Source organism: Cryptotermes secundus, unplaced genomic scaffold, assembly GCF_002891405.2.
Source record: "Cryptotermes secundus unplaced genomic scaffold, Csec_1.0 scaffold367, whole genome shotgun sequence".
Lineage (NCBI taxonomy): Eukaryota > Metazoa > Arthropoda > Insecta > Blattodea > Kalotermitidae > Cryptotermes > Cryptotermes secundus.
The window spans coordinates 304,758-323,661 of record NW_019731266.1 but is presented as its reverse complement, the minus strand read 5'-3'; the positions used below and the strand labels follow the sequence as shown (position 1 = coordinate 323,661).

The 18,904-nt window shown below is 42.8% G+C and overlaps 1 protein-coding gene across 7 annotated transcripts in view; it reads left to right on the top strand.

The window, feature by feature from the left end:
• LOC111866769 (protein Wnt-5b) overlaps positions 1–18,904 on the top strand; it is a 440,161-nt gene that overhangs the window by 369,177 nt on the left and 52,080 nt on the right. For all 7 annotated transcript variants that reach the window (XM_033752396.1, XM_033752395.1, XM_033752393.1 and 4 more), the window contains one exon: positions 8,684–8,943. In XM_033752396.1, coding sequence (XP_033608287.1) covers positions 8,684–8,943 — 260 coding nt within the window. The remainder of the gene's footprint in view (positions 1–8,683; positions 8,944–18,904) is intronic.

The window sequence follows — 18,904 nt, the reverse complement described above, 5'->3', positions numbered from 1 at the left end:
CTGTATGGGTGTGAAACTTGATCTCTGACTGACGTGGAATGAAATAATAAGATGCTGGAGAAACCTGCATAATGAGGAGCTTCATAACTTGTACTCTTCTCCAAGTATAATTAGAATGATGACATCAAGGAGGGTTAGATGGGCAGGGAATGCAGCACACGTTGGAGATGAATGCGTATAGACTTTCGGTAGGAAAACCTGAATGAGATAGACCTCTAAGAAGACTCAGACATAGGTAGGAACATAATATTAAAATGGATATTAGAGAAATTACAATCGGATATGGACCGGATCAGTGGCGGGTGTTGAAATTACGGGTTCCATAAAATTCTGGGAATCTCTTGAGTGGCTGAGCAACTGTTGGCTTCTAAGGAAGTTAGTTATTTAGAGGACAGCTGGAGAAGTAAAATAAAGTACAAGGAAAATCAAAGATAGAAAAGTGGAGCTAGTGGAATGGAAGGAAAATATATTAATAAATTGGAATGAAAAAAAGTGGATAATAGGGTAGCCAGAGAAATGAATTAACGGAAATGAAAAAGAAGGAAAGGAGAGGGAAGCCAGTAGAAGGCAGTGCTAATAAATAACAAACAGATAAGTGAACGGACGTGATGGAAATTCCAAGGTGAAAAGAAAGCCAGTAAAATGAAATAATTGGTAATTAATACAGTGAAGGAAAAGTGAAGGTGAGAGAAATGGGAAAAGAATGTGGATAGAACGGCGAAGGGAGAAAAGCAAAGAAGAAAAGTAAAGGAAGAGAAAAGCAGGAGAAAAGGAAACCTCACAATATTTATTACCTCGTTGTTTTTTACGGTTCGACCTTCGTGGGCTTAGAGGCTAGGGCTGTGTAGACATGACAATTCATTCCAAATGCTAGTAGAGAGAAGTACTGCGCCAAGAGTACAAGAGATACACATCTCGGGGTCGCATTGGGCGGGATGGGTCAAAGTTCATCTTGAAGACTTTTGGATGAAAGGAGCTTCGAAATTCTAAGTGATTCAAAAATCGACTTAAACCTACTATAGTGATTTTCACTAAACTTGGCAGCTGAATCAAGTCTTACAATAAAACAGTTTGCGTACTTTGATAACGGACGTTTCACGGTGCTGGACCCTGTGATTGCGGGTACACTCCTGCAGAATTGCGGTGCAACATATTTGGCGCCAACTCAGAAAGATCAACCCCTCCACTCGTCCAAGAGGGCTCTGTTTCCAGATATATGAATGGTCTTGGAACGAAAAAAATTTGTTATGGGTCCCAGCGGGGTCCGAAACCAAGAATAACTGTTCTGAGCCGAAACCACAGCAGGAATTTACTGCACTGCATTGCACTGCACTGCGTTTTCATGATGACTTCCTCTCCTTTAGTTCCTTCCACATGTGGTTGGGGCTGGTCTCAGACACCAGTTCCAATGAAAAAAGCTTAACTTCATGGAGGTAAGCCCTTCTTGAGAAGTTGCCATTTGTGCAGCTACCCAAGAACTTCCCAGCATTTTATTGAACCCGAAAATTCATTACTGTGTTAACAAGAGCCCTCAATTGGTCAGAGCCAGATCAATCCGGTCCATGCCACCTCATCCTATCGCCTACGTCATGACCCCCCCCCCCAATCTCTGTCTGTCTCTATGGCTCTACAGCCCATTAGGCCTTGGCCGCTTTTTCACTTTCTTAATCCTATACACAGTCGGTAGGACTCCGTGGACGAGTGATCAGCCAGCCACAAGACCGCTACCTACACACAGAAGAACACAGACACAGAATAAACGCACACACAGACATCCATGCCTCGAGTGGGATTCGAATCCACGATCCCAGTGTTCGAGCGGACGAAGACGGTTCATGCCTTAGACCGCGCGGCCACTGTGACCGGCATGATCTTCCTAGTGGGTTCTTTTCTTCTGGTTTCCCCACCATTATCCTATATATATTCCTTTTCGCGCCCATTCGTGCTACATGTCATGCCAATCTCATCATAATTGTCTTGATCATTCTAATTATACTTGGCGAAGAGTTCTATTGAAGAACACTACTCAAAACTCGCATGGTTTTAGCTGATTTAAACGATACTAGGAAACTGCATCGCGTGTTCATTTCAGGTTAGACTGATTTTACATAGGCTTAAAGTTGAAATTAAATTAAATGCTTTCTTTCATGTTGTTAAGATCCGGTCATATTTTTCTCCATTAAAATAACGGACGTTTTATTGGCCATTAAAATTCACCGACCCCTCAAAGGGAGACGTGACGTTCTGCAAGTTGAGGCGTAAACAACAAATTCAATGTATTTTACAATTCTGCAGTGGGCACGTGATTCGTGTTGTGACTTTATTCTCTGTTAATGCCCTATGTTAGGCTCGTGTAATGGCTGTGGGTAGCGAGGTATTGCTTCTTTCCTACAAAACCTTGCATCATCTGGACAGGATGGGCCAACTTTGCCCGACGAAGTGCCGTATCCGAATCCACGTCGAACCACCGCACAGCGTAGAACACACGGAACGTGTATACGCTCAGACAAGAAACATACGCCACATTGCAAGTTTCCTATATATGACATACAACGTGGGAATACCATACCAAATACCAAATACCCGCATACCACCAAACTTGCACTTCATTGAAAACGTGTTTTTGGGCCTCACATACCGGGCTTATTACGTAGAATTTCAGCAGCAAGACCTAGGCAACACGCGCGCCCAATTTCTAGACTATAGCAGGATATACCCCGAATACAAAAATACTGAAGTTGGCATAAGACCCCTAACCCACCTACATACATATATTTGTTAATGCCTTTTAATATTACTTTATATACTGCTAACATACCTTTAATATTTTTAATAATAATCCAACATTTTTTATATTTATTTCTACCTGCTTATATTTTTAATCATGTATTTGCTATTTTAACTGTACCCTAATCAGAGCAAAGTTTTTATGTTAATATTCAATACGACGCGTTGCACCGATAAGGAACCATATCGGTATTTCAGTAACTATACGTATTGCTGCCTGATGATGGTCATGTATGCCCGAAACATGTCGCAGTTAATAAAGGTCTAAATGTAATAACTGAAATATTTGTTGTGTTGACGGTAGCATAGTTCCTACATATTATACGTGTATATTGACCGTATCCGGAGTTGCAGGAGTTTTACGGGACTGTAAATAAGTCAACTAAAATATTTTTAAGTCTCTTTAGTAAGCTTCCTACATTCCTGATTTTTTAAAATGATGTGTAATGCCAGGCATTTTTTTCCTTAGTAGCTTCGTAGGCGGAATAACAAAAATCTCGCATGCTGGATCCGGCCCGTGGACCATAGTTTTGGAACGCATGGTCTAGACTGTTGTGATAGACTGTTTTCTCGTACTGTAGTGCGCAACTCTTGCATTGCATTCAGTCGGATGTCCTTCACATACATATTGTCACGTGTATGAGTGACTATAGAAGGGTTTTGGATTACTAACGGGAAATATTGGCCACTTACAGAACGTAACTACGTGTAACTACAGCGCTATCGCTAATTCACACGCTATGCAGTTCACTACAGCACGCACTAAGTTTTTCTTTTTCAGTCTTCTGTCTTCATCAAGCGTTGCCTGGTAACGGACAGCAACGGCGGACGTTCCTCTTACTCCCGGTTCCCGAAATATCACCGTGCCTCAGCTACCAGCTTCTCACAGCAGCAGCTCACAAGGGCTGAACTGCAGTTCTGTAACTAACCAACTAGCTCTTCACTTCACTGTAATGTAAAGTAAAGCTATCCCTGTAACAGGACATGGAGGCCCATAGGGCTGTGAGACGTCGAGGTTCCCACATATTCTAGACAATCGGCTCACAGGTGGCAGTGAGTTTGGCAGCCTTACGTGCCGGCCGCCCTTTATCTCCAGGAATATTCCTGGTACTCATTTCTATTAGAGGCTGAGTCGACCCCAGGGCCATAGTGCGGCTGGAAGCATTAGGTAAATTGAAAAAAAAATCCACCTAATCGGGATTCGATCCCGCGACCTTCCGGCTTGTAGCATAGTGCCTCAATCATCTACGCTACCGTGTGCCCCCTTCACTTCACTGTACTAAATCGAATTCGCTCTACTGATCGTCCTGCTTATAACTACCAGGCACCAACCGTACAGAAAACACCTTTCCTCTGTTGCGTGCGCAGCCATCGGCGTGGACCACACAGAAAACACCTTTCATCTGTTGCTGTATCCATTGTTGCGTGCGCAGCCATCGGCGTGGACCGCGCAGAAAACACCGCTTTCCAGCCGGTCCATTGGCACTTGTTAGGAATATGTTGCATAGCAACGGGCGTTGTTTACAGTCATTACTTAGCAACGGGCCTACATGCTACAATACATCTCATTTCAAATGTCGGAATTTATTCTTGCGAGGCAAGTCAGCTACGTTCTACAAGTACATGTAAAGTGTAAGTTTCTGTGGACGGATCTAGAATGATAAATACAGTCCAGATAACTTGGCTAGATTTGAGTTTTCAAAGCGGAGACTACGAGGCGTTCCCCTACATTTACATCTCTGGGTTAACGCTAACGTTCATCAGAGCTGCTTACTACCTAGGCTTATCCTACGACCCTGAAGACGGAGAAGGTATGTTCATTCGAAACGTCGGTGAACTAGATGGCGTCACGTTCCAGAAGATAGTACTCATCTCAGTCATTTAGTTATTAAGTAAACTGTATTTTCGTTCATTATCTGTGTTTACTGAACTTACGGAAAATTTCTGTCCTCTTGCTCTTCCATTTAAGGAAAACAAGAAAAGGGGTGAGGTGGAAGCGAGCAGAAACTGAATGTTTTGGGGTTCTGTAGCATAATGATAGTACTTGTGCAGGATGTGGGCATTCCACCCCATTGTTCTGCGGAACTTGATGCTCGTCAGGTAATGTAGGTTTGTTGCAGTGGTTTGGGGGTGTTGACTAGAGGGGTGGAAACCCTCACCCCGCCCTAATTTACTTCGACGCAAACAAAGAAAACTCTAACCTCATTCATTATAACTGACACGTTTCTTTTATAGCCGATGTCGGATTTCCCCCCTTAGACGCTTAAAAATTAACACATCCAAAATTGGATATAGCCACAAGCTGCGTTAAGTCACAGTCCTGACTTCTAGTCTGCGGGGGGAAGTGCGGAGAATGATGACAGGAATCACGGGGTAGTGGTTGCAGTTGCATTATGGGAGGGAGGCGGGGCTAAAATCACGGAAGGTAATTAAAAAAAAAGCAGTGAGAGAAAAAGTGTGGAAGGGAGGAAGGAATGTAAATGGAAGAAAAACCAAAAAAGAAAGGGAAGACAGAACGGAAGGAAAGAGATAGGAAGAATGAAAAGGGGAAAGAAAAGAAGCAAAGAAAGTTAGAGACGACTCCATGAAGTTTTATCAGTCCACGCCCCTCGTTCTATTATTTTTTGGATTCCTTCTTTAACTGCGACGTTTCTACACAGTTCTCTTTGATATCCTTTGTTCTGTACGTGGTTTCATATTCGGTTATGCATGGTCAGTGTCAAACAGTTGTTCCGAATTTGAAAGAATTACCCGTAGATAACTCGTAAAATTTTAAAATGAAAATTCAGACTACCATCGCAAGTACAGTGCAATTGCATTTTATGCGAATTTGAATTATTCGTATTTGAAATATTGCGATATAAAAATATTATTAAAAAGTCTCACTTAACGCCAAATTTTGAAAATATGAGAATCTAAAAAAAATCCGGCAAGAATCATGCATGTGGTTCAAAACTTGCATGAATTATGCGAGGTCACAAGGAACTCATCCCGCACTGTACTTGAGCTTAAATAAGAGAAGTGCTGTTTGCCATAAGGGAGAAAAAGATAATTCAAACATTATGAATAAGAATTTCTCAAGAGGACTGTACCATAAAAATAGGTCCTGCTAGATAAATGTACAGTAAAACTGCCCCTTTGCTTAATTAAGCTTTGCGTCATGAAGGCGTACAGGGCAGCGAAGACATAGCTTCATGCATTTTACCCTGAGACATAGTTGGGTGTTAGTTGTCAGCTGCACGCTCCGGCTGATTTTAGCGTAGGGGAAGAAACTTTGATGTTGGCCTCAGTGCCTATCTGGAAGCTGTAAAAGAGCCAGAAATGACCCCTACGTCGGTCAGGCGCAGTTTGGTCGCTACATTGATGACATCGACTCCCATTGTAGATAAAAGTAGAAGTATCTAGCTAGACAAAGAAGTAGACCGGTAAATGTATAGGTGAGAAGAGCGTGAACGAATATGGACCCATTCAGCTGGGTACAAATATTTTCCAGATGATTTGTTTGCAGTTTTTTTTTAGCTTATCAGATTGACCTTGATGTTTTCTAATTTTGGATGTAATTATGTTGCAAAGCTTACCATGTCACAGAATCGCTGATTGATCTCATTGTTTTGTACTTCGCTTTGACCTTGGTTTTAATTTTATTACTGATAAAAATATTACAAGGTCAAGTTAGCCGCATTGTAAATATTACGGTGCATAGCGTAATAAATTTTTCTTCCCTGTATTATGCCAGTTGTTCATAATGTGGCTCATAGACCCGTTGCTAAGCAGGGACTCTTTAAACAGAGACTGTTGCTACGCAACGTCTCCATAAACACGTTCCCGTTTATTAGGCATCAGATTCTTAATAATGTAACAGTTGGAATGCAACAGTGTAAACGGGATGTTTCTGCGTCGTCTTGAAGACAACTGGGGTCGTCCAGTCAGATCTGTACGGGAGTCTGGAGGACTGGAGCGGGAGGCAGAGGAATAACCATTGTTAGAGCCGTTATCAGGAAACGTCTAGTAACAGGCTGAGAACACTAGACTATGTGCTCCAGTGAACTGAGAACTGTAAAGTGTGGAAACAGCAATAGTGTTATAGTCATTTGTAGTTACGATATGCAAGTGGCCAGTAAATCTACAGACCCCGTCTATAGTCACTCATACATGTACGTGACAGTAATATCTAACGAAAAGTGTTTCGAATTGAAGCTGTAGATCTGAATAATAAAGTGAAACGTAAAGTTATATTTTAGAATCTCTCTGCAGTGACTAAAAAGAGGACGATGTTCATGCTTGCAAGCTTTCCGCCTGCTTCTTGTGGTTACTAGCCTAGCTTACTCTTCGACGCTGAAGATGGATGCGATGTATTTCTCCGAAACGTCAAACTTTCTTGCAACTACTCGGCGCTAAAAGTTAGAAAATCGTTCTCTCCAAAATATAAAATTTGTACTTAATTAAACACCACGTCACCGAGACATACACTGAGTTTCGGTGTCGTTTCAGGCAACCTTGACTTGAGCACTAATGGAAATGAATCGTTACCTTCACGCCTCGGCCGCTTTATCTCAGGGAAACCAGCCTGTGGAAATAATTCGACAGGAGGCTGGATGGGCCCCAGTGCCGGTCTGGATGCTGCGGGCGTGGGGGTTTCTTGCATGTATCGATTATCGAACGACACCTCTCGATGGTCCAGGTGATAGCCTATTCTCTATGGGGACCGAGCTAATATTTACACCTTACATCATTAGTCGGATCGCACATTATGTAACGTAGTTACTACGTAATTTGCTGATGGACACCAACAATAACATCGCTGTCCAAGTCACACTGTGATATCGTATTAGTTTGGGGGCACGCGGTAACATAGTTGGTTGAAACACTATGTTACAAGCCGGAAGGTAGCGGGTTCCAGTCCCGGTGAGGTGGATTTTTTTCAATTTACCTAATTCTTCCAGTCACACTGTGGCCCTGAGGTCGACTCAGCCTCAGAAATGAATACCAGAAATCTTCCTGGGGATAAAGGGCGCCCGGCGCATGAAGCTGACAACCTCACCGCCTTCTGTGGGTCGATTGTCTAGAGAAAATGTGGGAACCTCGACGTCTCAACCCAATGGGTCTGCACCGCCTGTTACAGGGATACCTTTACTTTTTTGTGTACCTTTTATCATATTAGTTGAAATCCGTACGGACAGAAATGAACTCATTTTGCTCCTGATTTATGCTGCGTGCGCAGATTGTGCACAGACATGTCAGTTTGTAATTAAAAATAATTCATGCAAGAACTAGTTTTGTTATTTGAAGACTGCCATTTCATTAGATGTTACACCATGTAGTCTGGTAGAATTTTATCGACGTGCTTGCTGCGCGCTTATGTGACTTTCTCGTCAACCGTTACTATGGAGACAGTACGTTTCTCCGAAACGTCACTACACTTCTACCAGACCATGCTGTAATTTTCCACAAGATAGTACTCTTCCTGTGGTCTAGTAGTCAGAGTTCCTGCCTACAGATCCATGGGTCCGGGTTCGATTTCCGGCGCTACCAGATTTTCTGAGAAGTAATGGGTCTGGAACGGGGTCCACTCAGCCTCGTGAGGATAATTGAGGAACCATTTCAAGGAGATAGCGGCTCCGGTCTAGAAAACCAAAATTAACGGCCGTGGGGATTCGTTGCTCTGACCACGCGACACCCTCTATCCGCTAAAGTTGGCACTAACTTCGCCGACAAGCAGCGGTCGCTCGGTCGGCATAGTTCGCTTGCGGACTGTAGTCCACGTAGTTTGTTTAGTACTCTTCATAGTCACTGTCGCGGGAACGTCACGTCTCACGGTTTGTCATTTATTCTGTAGTGTTAGATGAGAGGTGTGAGCATCAGATGTGTCACGGTGTCGTGTTTGTGTGTGTTCCAGAAACGTGGGTGTGCAGAGTACAGAAGTTGTGAGACTACCTCAGCCTCAGTACCTGATCGGAGCCTCACCATTATGCACCCAGATCAGCGGTCTGTCTCCGGGTCAGACCAAGTTGTGCCAACTATACCAGGACCACATGAGTGGCGTTGGGCGTGGGGCCAGAGCGGGAATCGCGGAGTGTCAGTGGCAGTTCAGACACAGACGGTGGAACTGCTCCACAGCGCATGACAGTACAGTGTTCGGACCCATGCTAAAGATAGGTGAGTGGGAGACTGACCTCACTTCTCACATAGAGCCGAGTGTTTAATTGTGTGCCACCTGCTTTAATGTATTCAAACTCTGCGTTCTGCCCACGGGATGTACGTTCTATACTTTTCATATGACTCTCAAAATAAAAAGAGACTGTTTTCCTAAGTCGCATTAACTGGTTGGTCTTTGTCGCTGAGACGTAATGTGTTTCCTGCGAGGTACGAGCTGAATTTTTATAAATCATTTACAAGCAGTTTAGTCTTTAAAGTGCCAGGACCTTTATGAGGGCTTGTTGCACTCCGAGTAGGCAACCTTACGGAGGAAAAGTCCCTGTGTGTTCAACAGAATCTACGGCATGGCGATTTCGGTTCCCATTTTGTGTAAGAAATAAAACTGAATAATTTCTAAGACGACGTAATGACCTTACTTCACTATCTGATGATGACGCAACTCTGAAGATGTTTTAGACAAGAATTGTGTTTTCTGAGATATAACACCGTGTAGACCGATGAAAATTAACCAACCTGTCTTTTCGAAACGTCGGTTGACTTTCACTTGGATACACAGCGTTATATCCCAGAAGAAAGAACTGTTCATGCACCGGGTTGTGTAAACCTCAAATCAGATATGTAAGATTTGAGTTTTTCACGGCGGTGACTATGAAGAATGCCGTCTTCTGGGATGTGGCGCTGTGTAGATCTTGTGTGACATTGGTAGATGGCTAGGCAAATAGAATAATTGATTAAGTTAGTGACTTTTGTTTCCTGGTACATTGTATGAATGTTTGTTTTTGCAAGTTGCTCTGGGGAACTTGTTGTCGAATAAATTTGCGTTTGTTGTGATAGGTGTATGTTTGCTACAACATCTCGTGTTGTTAGGTAGACAGATGGACGCGAGCCACTATGGAAGTTAACAAAGATATTTATTTCTGCTGATTTCATGTGTAAATTCAGGGGACGTGCCAAGTACAAATATTATAAAATTTCTTATCATATCTAACGAGGAAATCTGTTACATGGGAATTATAATTGCAAAAGTGATGAGTCATTTATTTGAAGAATACTGTCATGTGTGATCTGGCGTCATATAACTGGTTGAAGTTCTCTGAATTTTCGGGGGAACATACTGGCTCTGTCTTCAGAGTCGAAGTGAAAGTGAATTAAATAACCAGCAAGATGCAGGAAACAGGCAGAGCGAGATGGCTGTCTCCTTCTTGCAGGTTCCTTGTAATTTACTCTCGACCATGAACCTGAAGGTGGTACATTTTTCCAGAAAAGTCTGTCAATTTTTACTGGACTATCCAACTATAATTTGGAATTTTACTAGTATCACTTTGAAAGAGATATTATTATCTCGAACTCGCAGGAGCTGACCTCTTCTATATTTAATTACACGTACGTTTCCTTTATCTCCTGTCGCATTCACACCCAACTACTCTTAAATAAATAGAAGTGCAACTTGGCACGATATTCTCTCTGTATAGAATTGACATCCTTTGTAAATAACTTTGCCATAAAATCTTTCCTTCTGCTGGAATAAGCTTGAATCATTATTTATACCAGTTGTATACCAGAAACACTTGTGAATTGAGTTTTGAGGCTTGTTTAGTCTGGCTGAGTATGGATCTCTTGTCTGCCCATCATTAAATCAGTTTCCCTGCCTTTGTTTACTTGTGTGGAAGAAAAAACTGTAAGCGGGTGATTGGGGGAAAGGACTCCCTTATTCGTTTGTAATGATTTACGCCAAATGCATGTGTAAAAGTTACGCCTAATCGGTCAAAGCCATTTCTTCCCTCTCTGTTCCCCCCGTGCACAATATCGGTGAGCCAAGAGAAGCCGAATCAGGGATCCAAACCTGTTCCTATAAGATGTTACAGATTAAACTTCTCTTTTCGTATTAAAAAAAAAAATACATTTTCAGAATGGAAGGGTAGTTTATATCTTAGCCGGTTCCTTCGGCCCTGCGGCGCTCAGATCACAGGTAAAATGGGCATTCATTTATACAAAGCAAGAATTGTAATGTTGCGTTTCGTTTTCTGAATGATTCTTGGATGACTTGAGTGCTATAAAATGTTTAGACGCGAGGTGTGCCTGTGCTTAAAATTGAACACTTCTCGTAGAGACTTAGGAAGGTAAGGTAAAGTTGTCCCTGTGCTTAACTAATTAAGCACTACGCCATGAAGACGTATGGGGGAGCGGATAGAGTGGGTAGATCCACATTTTCTTGACCTCAGCACTAGCTGGAGGTGAGTGGTCAGCTTCATGGCCCGGCCGCTCTACCCCCGGGGAAATAGCCCCTGTACCCATTGGATAGGAGGTTGGGTGAACCACAGAGCCGGTCTGGACGAAGTGGGGAAGAGATACTTTTTGACCCTACCGGGACTCGAACTCCGACCTTTCGGTCGTCCAGCCCGAAGTCAGTCGCTGTATCGACTGAGCTATCCTGGCTCTGATTTTGAAGGTATTTTTTTTTCCTAGGCACTACAGCCCCAGTGGGCCTAGGCCTACCTCCATGAACTCCGTTCACTTCGGTTTTTCTAGATCTTACACATACGGTAGGACTCCTTGGGCTACTGATCAGCTCGTCGCAAGGCCTCTACCTGTACACAAACACAGAAAAACGCACACAAACATCCATGCCCTGAGTGGGATTCGAACCCACGATCCCGACTTCCGAGCGAGCGAAGACAGTGCATGCCTTAGACCTCTCGGCTGTCGTGCCCGGCTTTTGAAGGTATAGGTCCATGAATTAAATGAAGGTGAAGAGTCGGCGTTGCTTCTAGGAAAAAAACAAACATAAAGACTTCAATGCTGAGGGTTTGACGCACGGTAAGGCGATGTGACAAGTGTATCAATGTTGGTGGAGAGCATGTCGAGAAATAAGCGTTTTTTTCCAGGTTTGAAATCACGTGTTTTACGTTTTATATCCATTTGTGACTTGATGTTATCTGTTGTTGTTCCTGACGGAAATTGGCACGCGATGAACTTGGCAGATGTCTGCGAAACACGGCAGTAATCGGATTACGGTAGCGGGAAGTGATACGGAGGTGGTCTGCCACGTCAAGAACAGCTTATGTTACTGACATACAAGAGTAAACAAAGTAAGCGCTGTGTGGTACGCAGGAAAGAAATTACTGAACCCGGGCGACAGTTACAATTCCTCCCTCGGAGGGGCAGAGGACATGACTGACCAGTGACCAACATCAGTCACGCTCTCATTCATGGAGGTGAGCCCTTTGGGAAGCAGCCAAATCTGCAGCCACTCAAGAACTTCCCAGCATTTTATGGAACCCGAATGTTCATTACCGTGTTCACAAGAGCCCTCCCCTGATCCCTATCCTGAGCCAGATCTATCCAATTTATACCATCTTATCCTATCTCTCTAAAATCCATTTTAATATTGTCCACCCAGCTACGCTTTCGTCTTCCCAGCTGTCTCTTTCTATCTGGTTTTCCGACCAATATCCTATATGCATTCCTCTTCTCCCGTATTCATGCTACATGCACTGCCCACTTCATCCTCCTTTATTAGACATTTTGCTAGAAACTGAAAACGTGGCTGTGTAGGGACAAACACTCTTGTCAGCAGCACTCGTAAAGAACGGAGCATTTAGCACTTCTGGGTCCCAGGCTTTACGAACCTGATATATAGGATAGGTGTGTCTTAGGAGATGAGGATAGTGGTCAGTTTCTGCGGCTGCCTATGACTAAATATATATACATTTAATTTAGGGGCAGGCGTTAGCGTAGTTGGTTGTGGTACTATGCTACAAGTTGGAAGGTCGCGAGTTCGAGTCTCGAGGAGGTCATTGGACTTCTCAATTGACTTTCCAGCCGCACTATGGCCCTGTGGTCGACTCAGTCTCTCACAGAAATGAGTACCAAGGATCTTGCTGTGGATAAAGGGCGGCCGGCGCTTAAGCCTTACAACCCCACCTCCATCTGTGAACCGATTTTCTAGAAAATGCGGCAGCTTCGACGTCTTACAGCCCTATGGGCATCCACGGCCTGTTACAGGGATAGCTTTACCTTTTTTATATTCATTTTGTGTTGTAATATGTGTTGATATTAAACCGGCATTGTAGAATATTTATAGGGCTTCAGGACAGTTCTGCAGTCGGTAGTTCTGTTGTCACGCCGAGACACATTATAGTGCTGTGTGCGCTTACTTTGCTTGAAGTTTATGTATAAAAAGCGCACTGGCGAGTTCATATCCTTCTGCATGTTTTATTTTCAAAATTATTAAATGCTTTTAGATGAAATTTGGTATTAGTTGGTATCTGCACCTAATTCGTGCCGACAATATTATTTTGATAACACGTACATATCTGTGGCACTTAGCGAGAACCTCAAAGCATGAATTTTCCCAGACAAATTTCAGAATAGTATTTCAAATGACACTGTAGCTTCGTTCCAAATCCTTTTCAATTCATTATTCACCAGTGATACTATCATTTGGAGCTATATAATATAGACGGTTGCAGGAGTTTTTAAATAAATCAAGGCTAAATAATGAATTCATTTGAGAGAGATAATTTTTTTCTTTGTACATCGCATTAGCAACAATTTTGTGTCCATTTCAGCTGCACAGAGCTCTTTGCGGCTGCTCCAGGAAATCGCTGCTTTAATTGAACTAATCTAATTTGTAACAGATGTAATAAGCTGTTTAGAAATCAAGAGCACGTAGGAAGCAGACTGAGTGCAGAATTTTAATGACTCTTTACCGACTTCTAAAGCACTTTGTAACAAATTGTCGGCCTTTCGCAATTTAATGGAGCAGTGAAAAATTACATCGTAGACCAATAGACACAGCTTTAATATAACATGGATCATGATCACTGGCACGGCAGCCCTTTGTGAGCCCTGGCCTTCCTCAGGATTGCTCGCCATTCTACTCTATTCGTTGTTACATTCCTCCAGTTCCTACACACCCAAAATTCTTATGTCCTGCCACACACATTCTTCCCATCTCAATCTTGGTCTTCCCACTTTCCTATTTCCTTCTGGTTTAGTATTAAGCATTTTCTTGATGGTTCTATTCTCGCTGGCACGTATTGTGTGTCCAGCCCATTCAAGCCATTTCACCTTTATAAATCCAATAATGTCTGGTTCATTAAATAGTTTGTATAGCTCATGGTTATACCTCTTCCTCCATATTCCATTTTCTTCCACTGGCGCGCTATGAATACATTGCAGAATTAATAAACAGCAACTTCAGGTTCATGTAATATAGAGTCAGAGCAGAGCTATGTGACAGCCGTACCATAATTCATATCAAAATGTTGAGAGGTAAGTTTGTGATTTAAATAAAACTTAACTCCATGAACAGCTGTTCGATCGTGCAGGCCTTGCGTTTTCATATGAACAAAACTCTTGCTGTTTGCTGATTTTAGATGCTTGAACTGGTGTGTGGTATAAACTGATTAATCATGAATTTTAGATGCATTCTCAAGTCATTCAGCGCCCCTGTTAAATAGTTTTGTCCTTCTTCCATACGGACAAAACAACTCGAGAATCCTTGAATGAATTGACTTCACAAAAATTTGTTAGTACTTTCCAATTATGGTCAAATTTTACAAGAAAAGTGGACAGCTTACACGGAAAGCCACATGCTCCTTTGGGCGTATCTCAAGCATAAGTCTTTAAATATTTATGAGAGCCAAAAGTATTTATAACTTACGTCGCTCAGATGATCTCGGAGCTAATGAGAATCGGACATTTTATGTTGATGGTAGCGTTAGGATTCACATACACGAAGGGTAACTAATGCATAGTTAGTTCTCCTTTCGGAAATCGGCCTCAAATAGTACAGAGCGTGTAATGGCTGAAGTGCCGAGCACAGTGACCGCGCGTTCTAAGGCATGAAATGTGTTCCCCCCCTCGAATCCCACTCAAGGCATGGATAGTTGTTTGTGTTCGAGTTAGGTAGCCACCTTGCAACGGGCTGATCCCCCGTCCAAGGAGTCCTACCGACTGTCTTAGATTAAGAAACTGAAGTAAAATAAAACTTTTCGTGGATGCCCTATGCTCCAAGTGGGAGGAACAGGAAGGGGGGGGGGAAGAGGAGAAGAAGCAGAAGAAGAAGAATTGTTGAAGAGTGACTAAGTGAGAAAGGAGTATCATCATCATCACCATAGCTTCTATTATTAGCTCAAACTTTTTTTTCTTTGAGATAGTTTTTGGAATTCTGTCAGAACTCATCATGTCAACACATTCTTTCCTGTTCTTTAGATTATATTATTTGTGGTCTTCATGTTTCCCATAATATATATATGGATATATAACTCATTAATTGAGAAGAGTTACTGAGCAAGAGATCGATATTAAGAGAATAATATAGTTGCTGAGTAAGAAACTTAGTTCAGAAGTGAGTGATTGAGGGAATAATTGAATGAATGAAGGAGTGACTAATTGAGAGGGAATTCAGTAGGCGATTGAATTGCACTGATTAAGATAATGAGTGTATAATTAACTGAATAAAGGAGTGGTCAGTTGAGTAAGAGAGCCTCTGCTCTCGGGTTTATATAAGCCATTAATCCTGATTACATTCCTGACTCACTCGAGGTGCTATCGCTATTCATAATAGCGAATCCTTCCAGAATCCATCTATCCTTTTCTGGCGGTTTAGTTATTTAGGATCTGAACGTCTGCCAACTAAGTGTCAGAGCGACTGGTTAGGTGATGTGTGGGCCCTGTAATAAGACCACAAAGTGACTGCTGGAATATAGATGTCTGCTTTATGTTCCGCCAGCCTCATCCATAAGAAATATATTGACGATATGGGACTAGGGGTGGGGTACTTAGTTTAAATCAATGCATCAGGGCGTATAAAAATATACAGATATATATTTGTAGTTCAAAGGAGCGTCTTATATTAACATATCTACATAATACATCAAATATCTAACTATTTAACAAATCATTTCCATGATACATAATCTATCTTAGAAAGTAGATAGTTCATTCATATTCCCACGAATTTACTGGACATTGTATAACCCAACAATTCACGACAAACGCCTATAGTTGAACAGTGTCCTGAGCCAGTTAAATCCAGCCCAAAATGTCACACTATATTTGTCCAGATATATCAATATTGTCTTGTGTACCCCAGGTTTTGTAAGCGGCGTATTAACAAAAATTTTAAATAAAAATATTATATATCCTCCGTCAAAATTCTGTACCTGCCATTGTTGTACCTATCCTAGCTACATTTCGACCCCATCATAATCTCATAGCTTTCGCTATCCTAGCATAGCAAAGTGGTCCTAAGGAGCATGAGCTGCCTCGCTATATAAAGCGCCTGTCCTAAACTGTCCAGTTATTTATCCTATTTCCTTGAAAGTGTCTCTTTACAAAAGAAGGGGTAACATTAATTTTATTTTCATATCCTGGCGAAACAAAGCAAGGTGTTTAAGGACTGACCTGTTTAATAGCGCCAAGTCCCCGGCTCACTTAGTGTAGTTGGTTGAGGCACTGTGCTACAAGTCGGAAGCTCGCGGATCGAATCCCGATGAAGTGGATTTTTTCAATTTACCTAATCCTTCCAGCCTCACTACGGCCCTGGGGTCGAATCAGCCTCTAACAGAAATGTGTACCAGTAATATTCTTGGGGGTAAAGGGCGGCCGGCGCGTGAGGCTGACAACCTTACCGCCATCCATGAACCGATTGTCTAGAAAATGTGGGAACCTCGACGTCTCAACCCTATTGGCCTCCACGGCCTGGTACAGGGATAGCTTTACTTTTATATGTTTGCGTATAAACGGCATTATGATTGCATATGTAACTATTTAAATAAGGCTGTGTGTGCGGAAGATATGTGAAGATCTACATATAAACGCGCCTGCATACTGGAAGACAGCCCATAAGGAACAGGGAACGTTTCGATACGGTATGGAAACCTGATCAGAGGACGCAGGTTGGAAGCCACGAGTACGGTGGCTAACTGTTGGGTTCCACTTCCCGCGCAAGGAGATGACGAGAGGTTGCACGGTGTTAGCCCAGTCATTCAGTGCAGTTGCGGCGTTACACTGATATCGCTCGTATCCATCCGAACGCTAGGCGCGTCTTGTCTGCGGCAAGTGGAGACAACCGCACATGGAAGATATCGTGGCCAATACATGTAATGCAAGATTACGAACTTCTGGAATGTGTATTTTAGTGTTTCGAATGAACCTGCTGCCTCCATCTTCAGTATAGAAGTCCAAGTCTTGACGCCGAGCCCTTCCTTAGGCTTAGGACTAGACTTTGGAAATTACTTAGTCGTCTCTGGGCGTTCACTCTGACGAGAGGACAGGTCTGCCCCTCGTCAGAACTCCCAATCTTTGTCAGCTGTATATACAATTTACACACGGCTTTGCATGTTTGGAATCTTTATGTATTTCGGTAAGTAATATACCATACAATACAAACAAGACCTCTGTCAGTCCAGCCTTTGTAAGCAGATTATGTCCTATCTTACGTGACTTAAACTACAATAAAGGCCGCTTAGTCACTTGAACAGTCGTAATCCCGACCGCAGCCAAGTTTAATCCTCTTATGAGTCCCGTACAGGTCTGCGCCGTGTTCCATGTTGCGAACATTCTTGTTCTCGAGAAGACATCAGTTTATGTTAAGTTGTCAAAAAGTACCGTCACGTTTTAGTGGTGTGCGTGATTATAGACGGGGTTTGGATAATTGGATTTAATGAATACTTACAGATCGTAACTGCAGGTACTTATAGTATAGCGTTATCGCTATTTCCATACTTTACAGTTCATTGTTACACACACTTGTCCTCAGTCTATTACGGTCTCCACTAGTCGTTTCCAGGCAACGGATTTTAATACAGGAACTGTAGCAGTCTCACTACAGCACACGTGAAGTCACTTCAGAACTCGACTGTCAACTGAGCGCATAGCGCCAGCTTGCAGGGTCCTACTCTCGACTAACTGCTCAGTTGAAAATCCGGAACTCGACTATTCTGAGACTGAGTCTCATGTGACGACCGACGATCAGTCGGTCAGTCTGTCTTGGAATATAGCACCCATCTGGGTCTTACAGCCAGACTTTTATTAATGTCAGAGAGTTTGCAGGTTTATTGATGTGGGACGTTTTCTCTGACGACAGGACGGATTTGTCGTTTACAAATGCTACTGGTCCTCGGCCGCGCCGTCATTCTTGGGTCCCAGTCCACTTGGACTGGTGACCACATTTTACTGTCTCAGATTCGAAACATCCCTTTTCGTCGCCTCCTACGATTCGCAGGGCTTCGGTGGAGGTATTGGACGCTGCCTCCACAAGGGATTTGACTTTTCTGAACCGAACTCTTCTTTATAACCTTCTACACGGACCGAATAGAGATCATAGTTCTCAGCAGTTCCTATATTGTTACTTACGTGTGCGTCCCCGCGGAAACTTGTTTACCAAGCCGTTTCCTAGCAATGGACGTCTCCTCTGGCTCAACTACTCCGGCCTTCAGATCTCATATGGAAATGTCAACAAGTGAAACAAAGGCCGTAACAACAAAGAATCCGTACGATGCAGATTAGAGATACGCGGTAACATGAAGAGCAGGTAATGAATTTAAATTCTCAGGAACAGAGGTAACAAGCAATGGAGGACTGCAGTCGGATGAACATCAAGACCAGTTGTTACATACTCTGTCGGGACACGAGCGGACGCTTCTAAAACAAAGCACTCATTACGAACGACAGAGATAGACACTTTGAGAGGGATAATGGGATAAACAAGATTAGATTGTACTATCAACCAGGATATCAGACAGCAATGCGGAATGGCTGTTGCAGCGGCGATAAGAGTGGGACAGTCATGAATGAAGAATAACGGAAGAAAATATTTTACAGTTGTGACAGATAATGCACCGCATGGAAGAAGAAGTCAAGGTAGATCTAAAAAGCGTTGGCAGACTCCCTTTTTTCCAGAAACAGGCTATGAGCCTAACCGAAAAGAACAGATTTGATTGATTTCTGG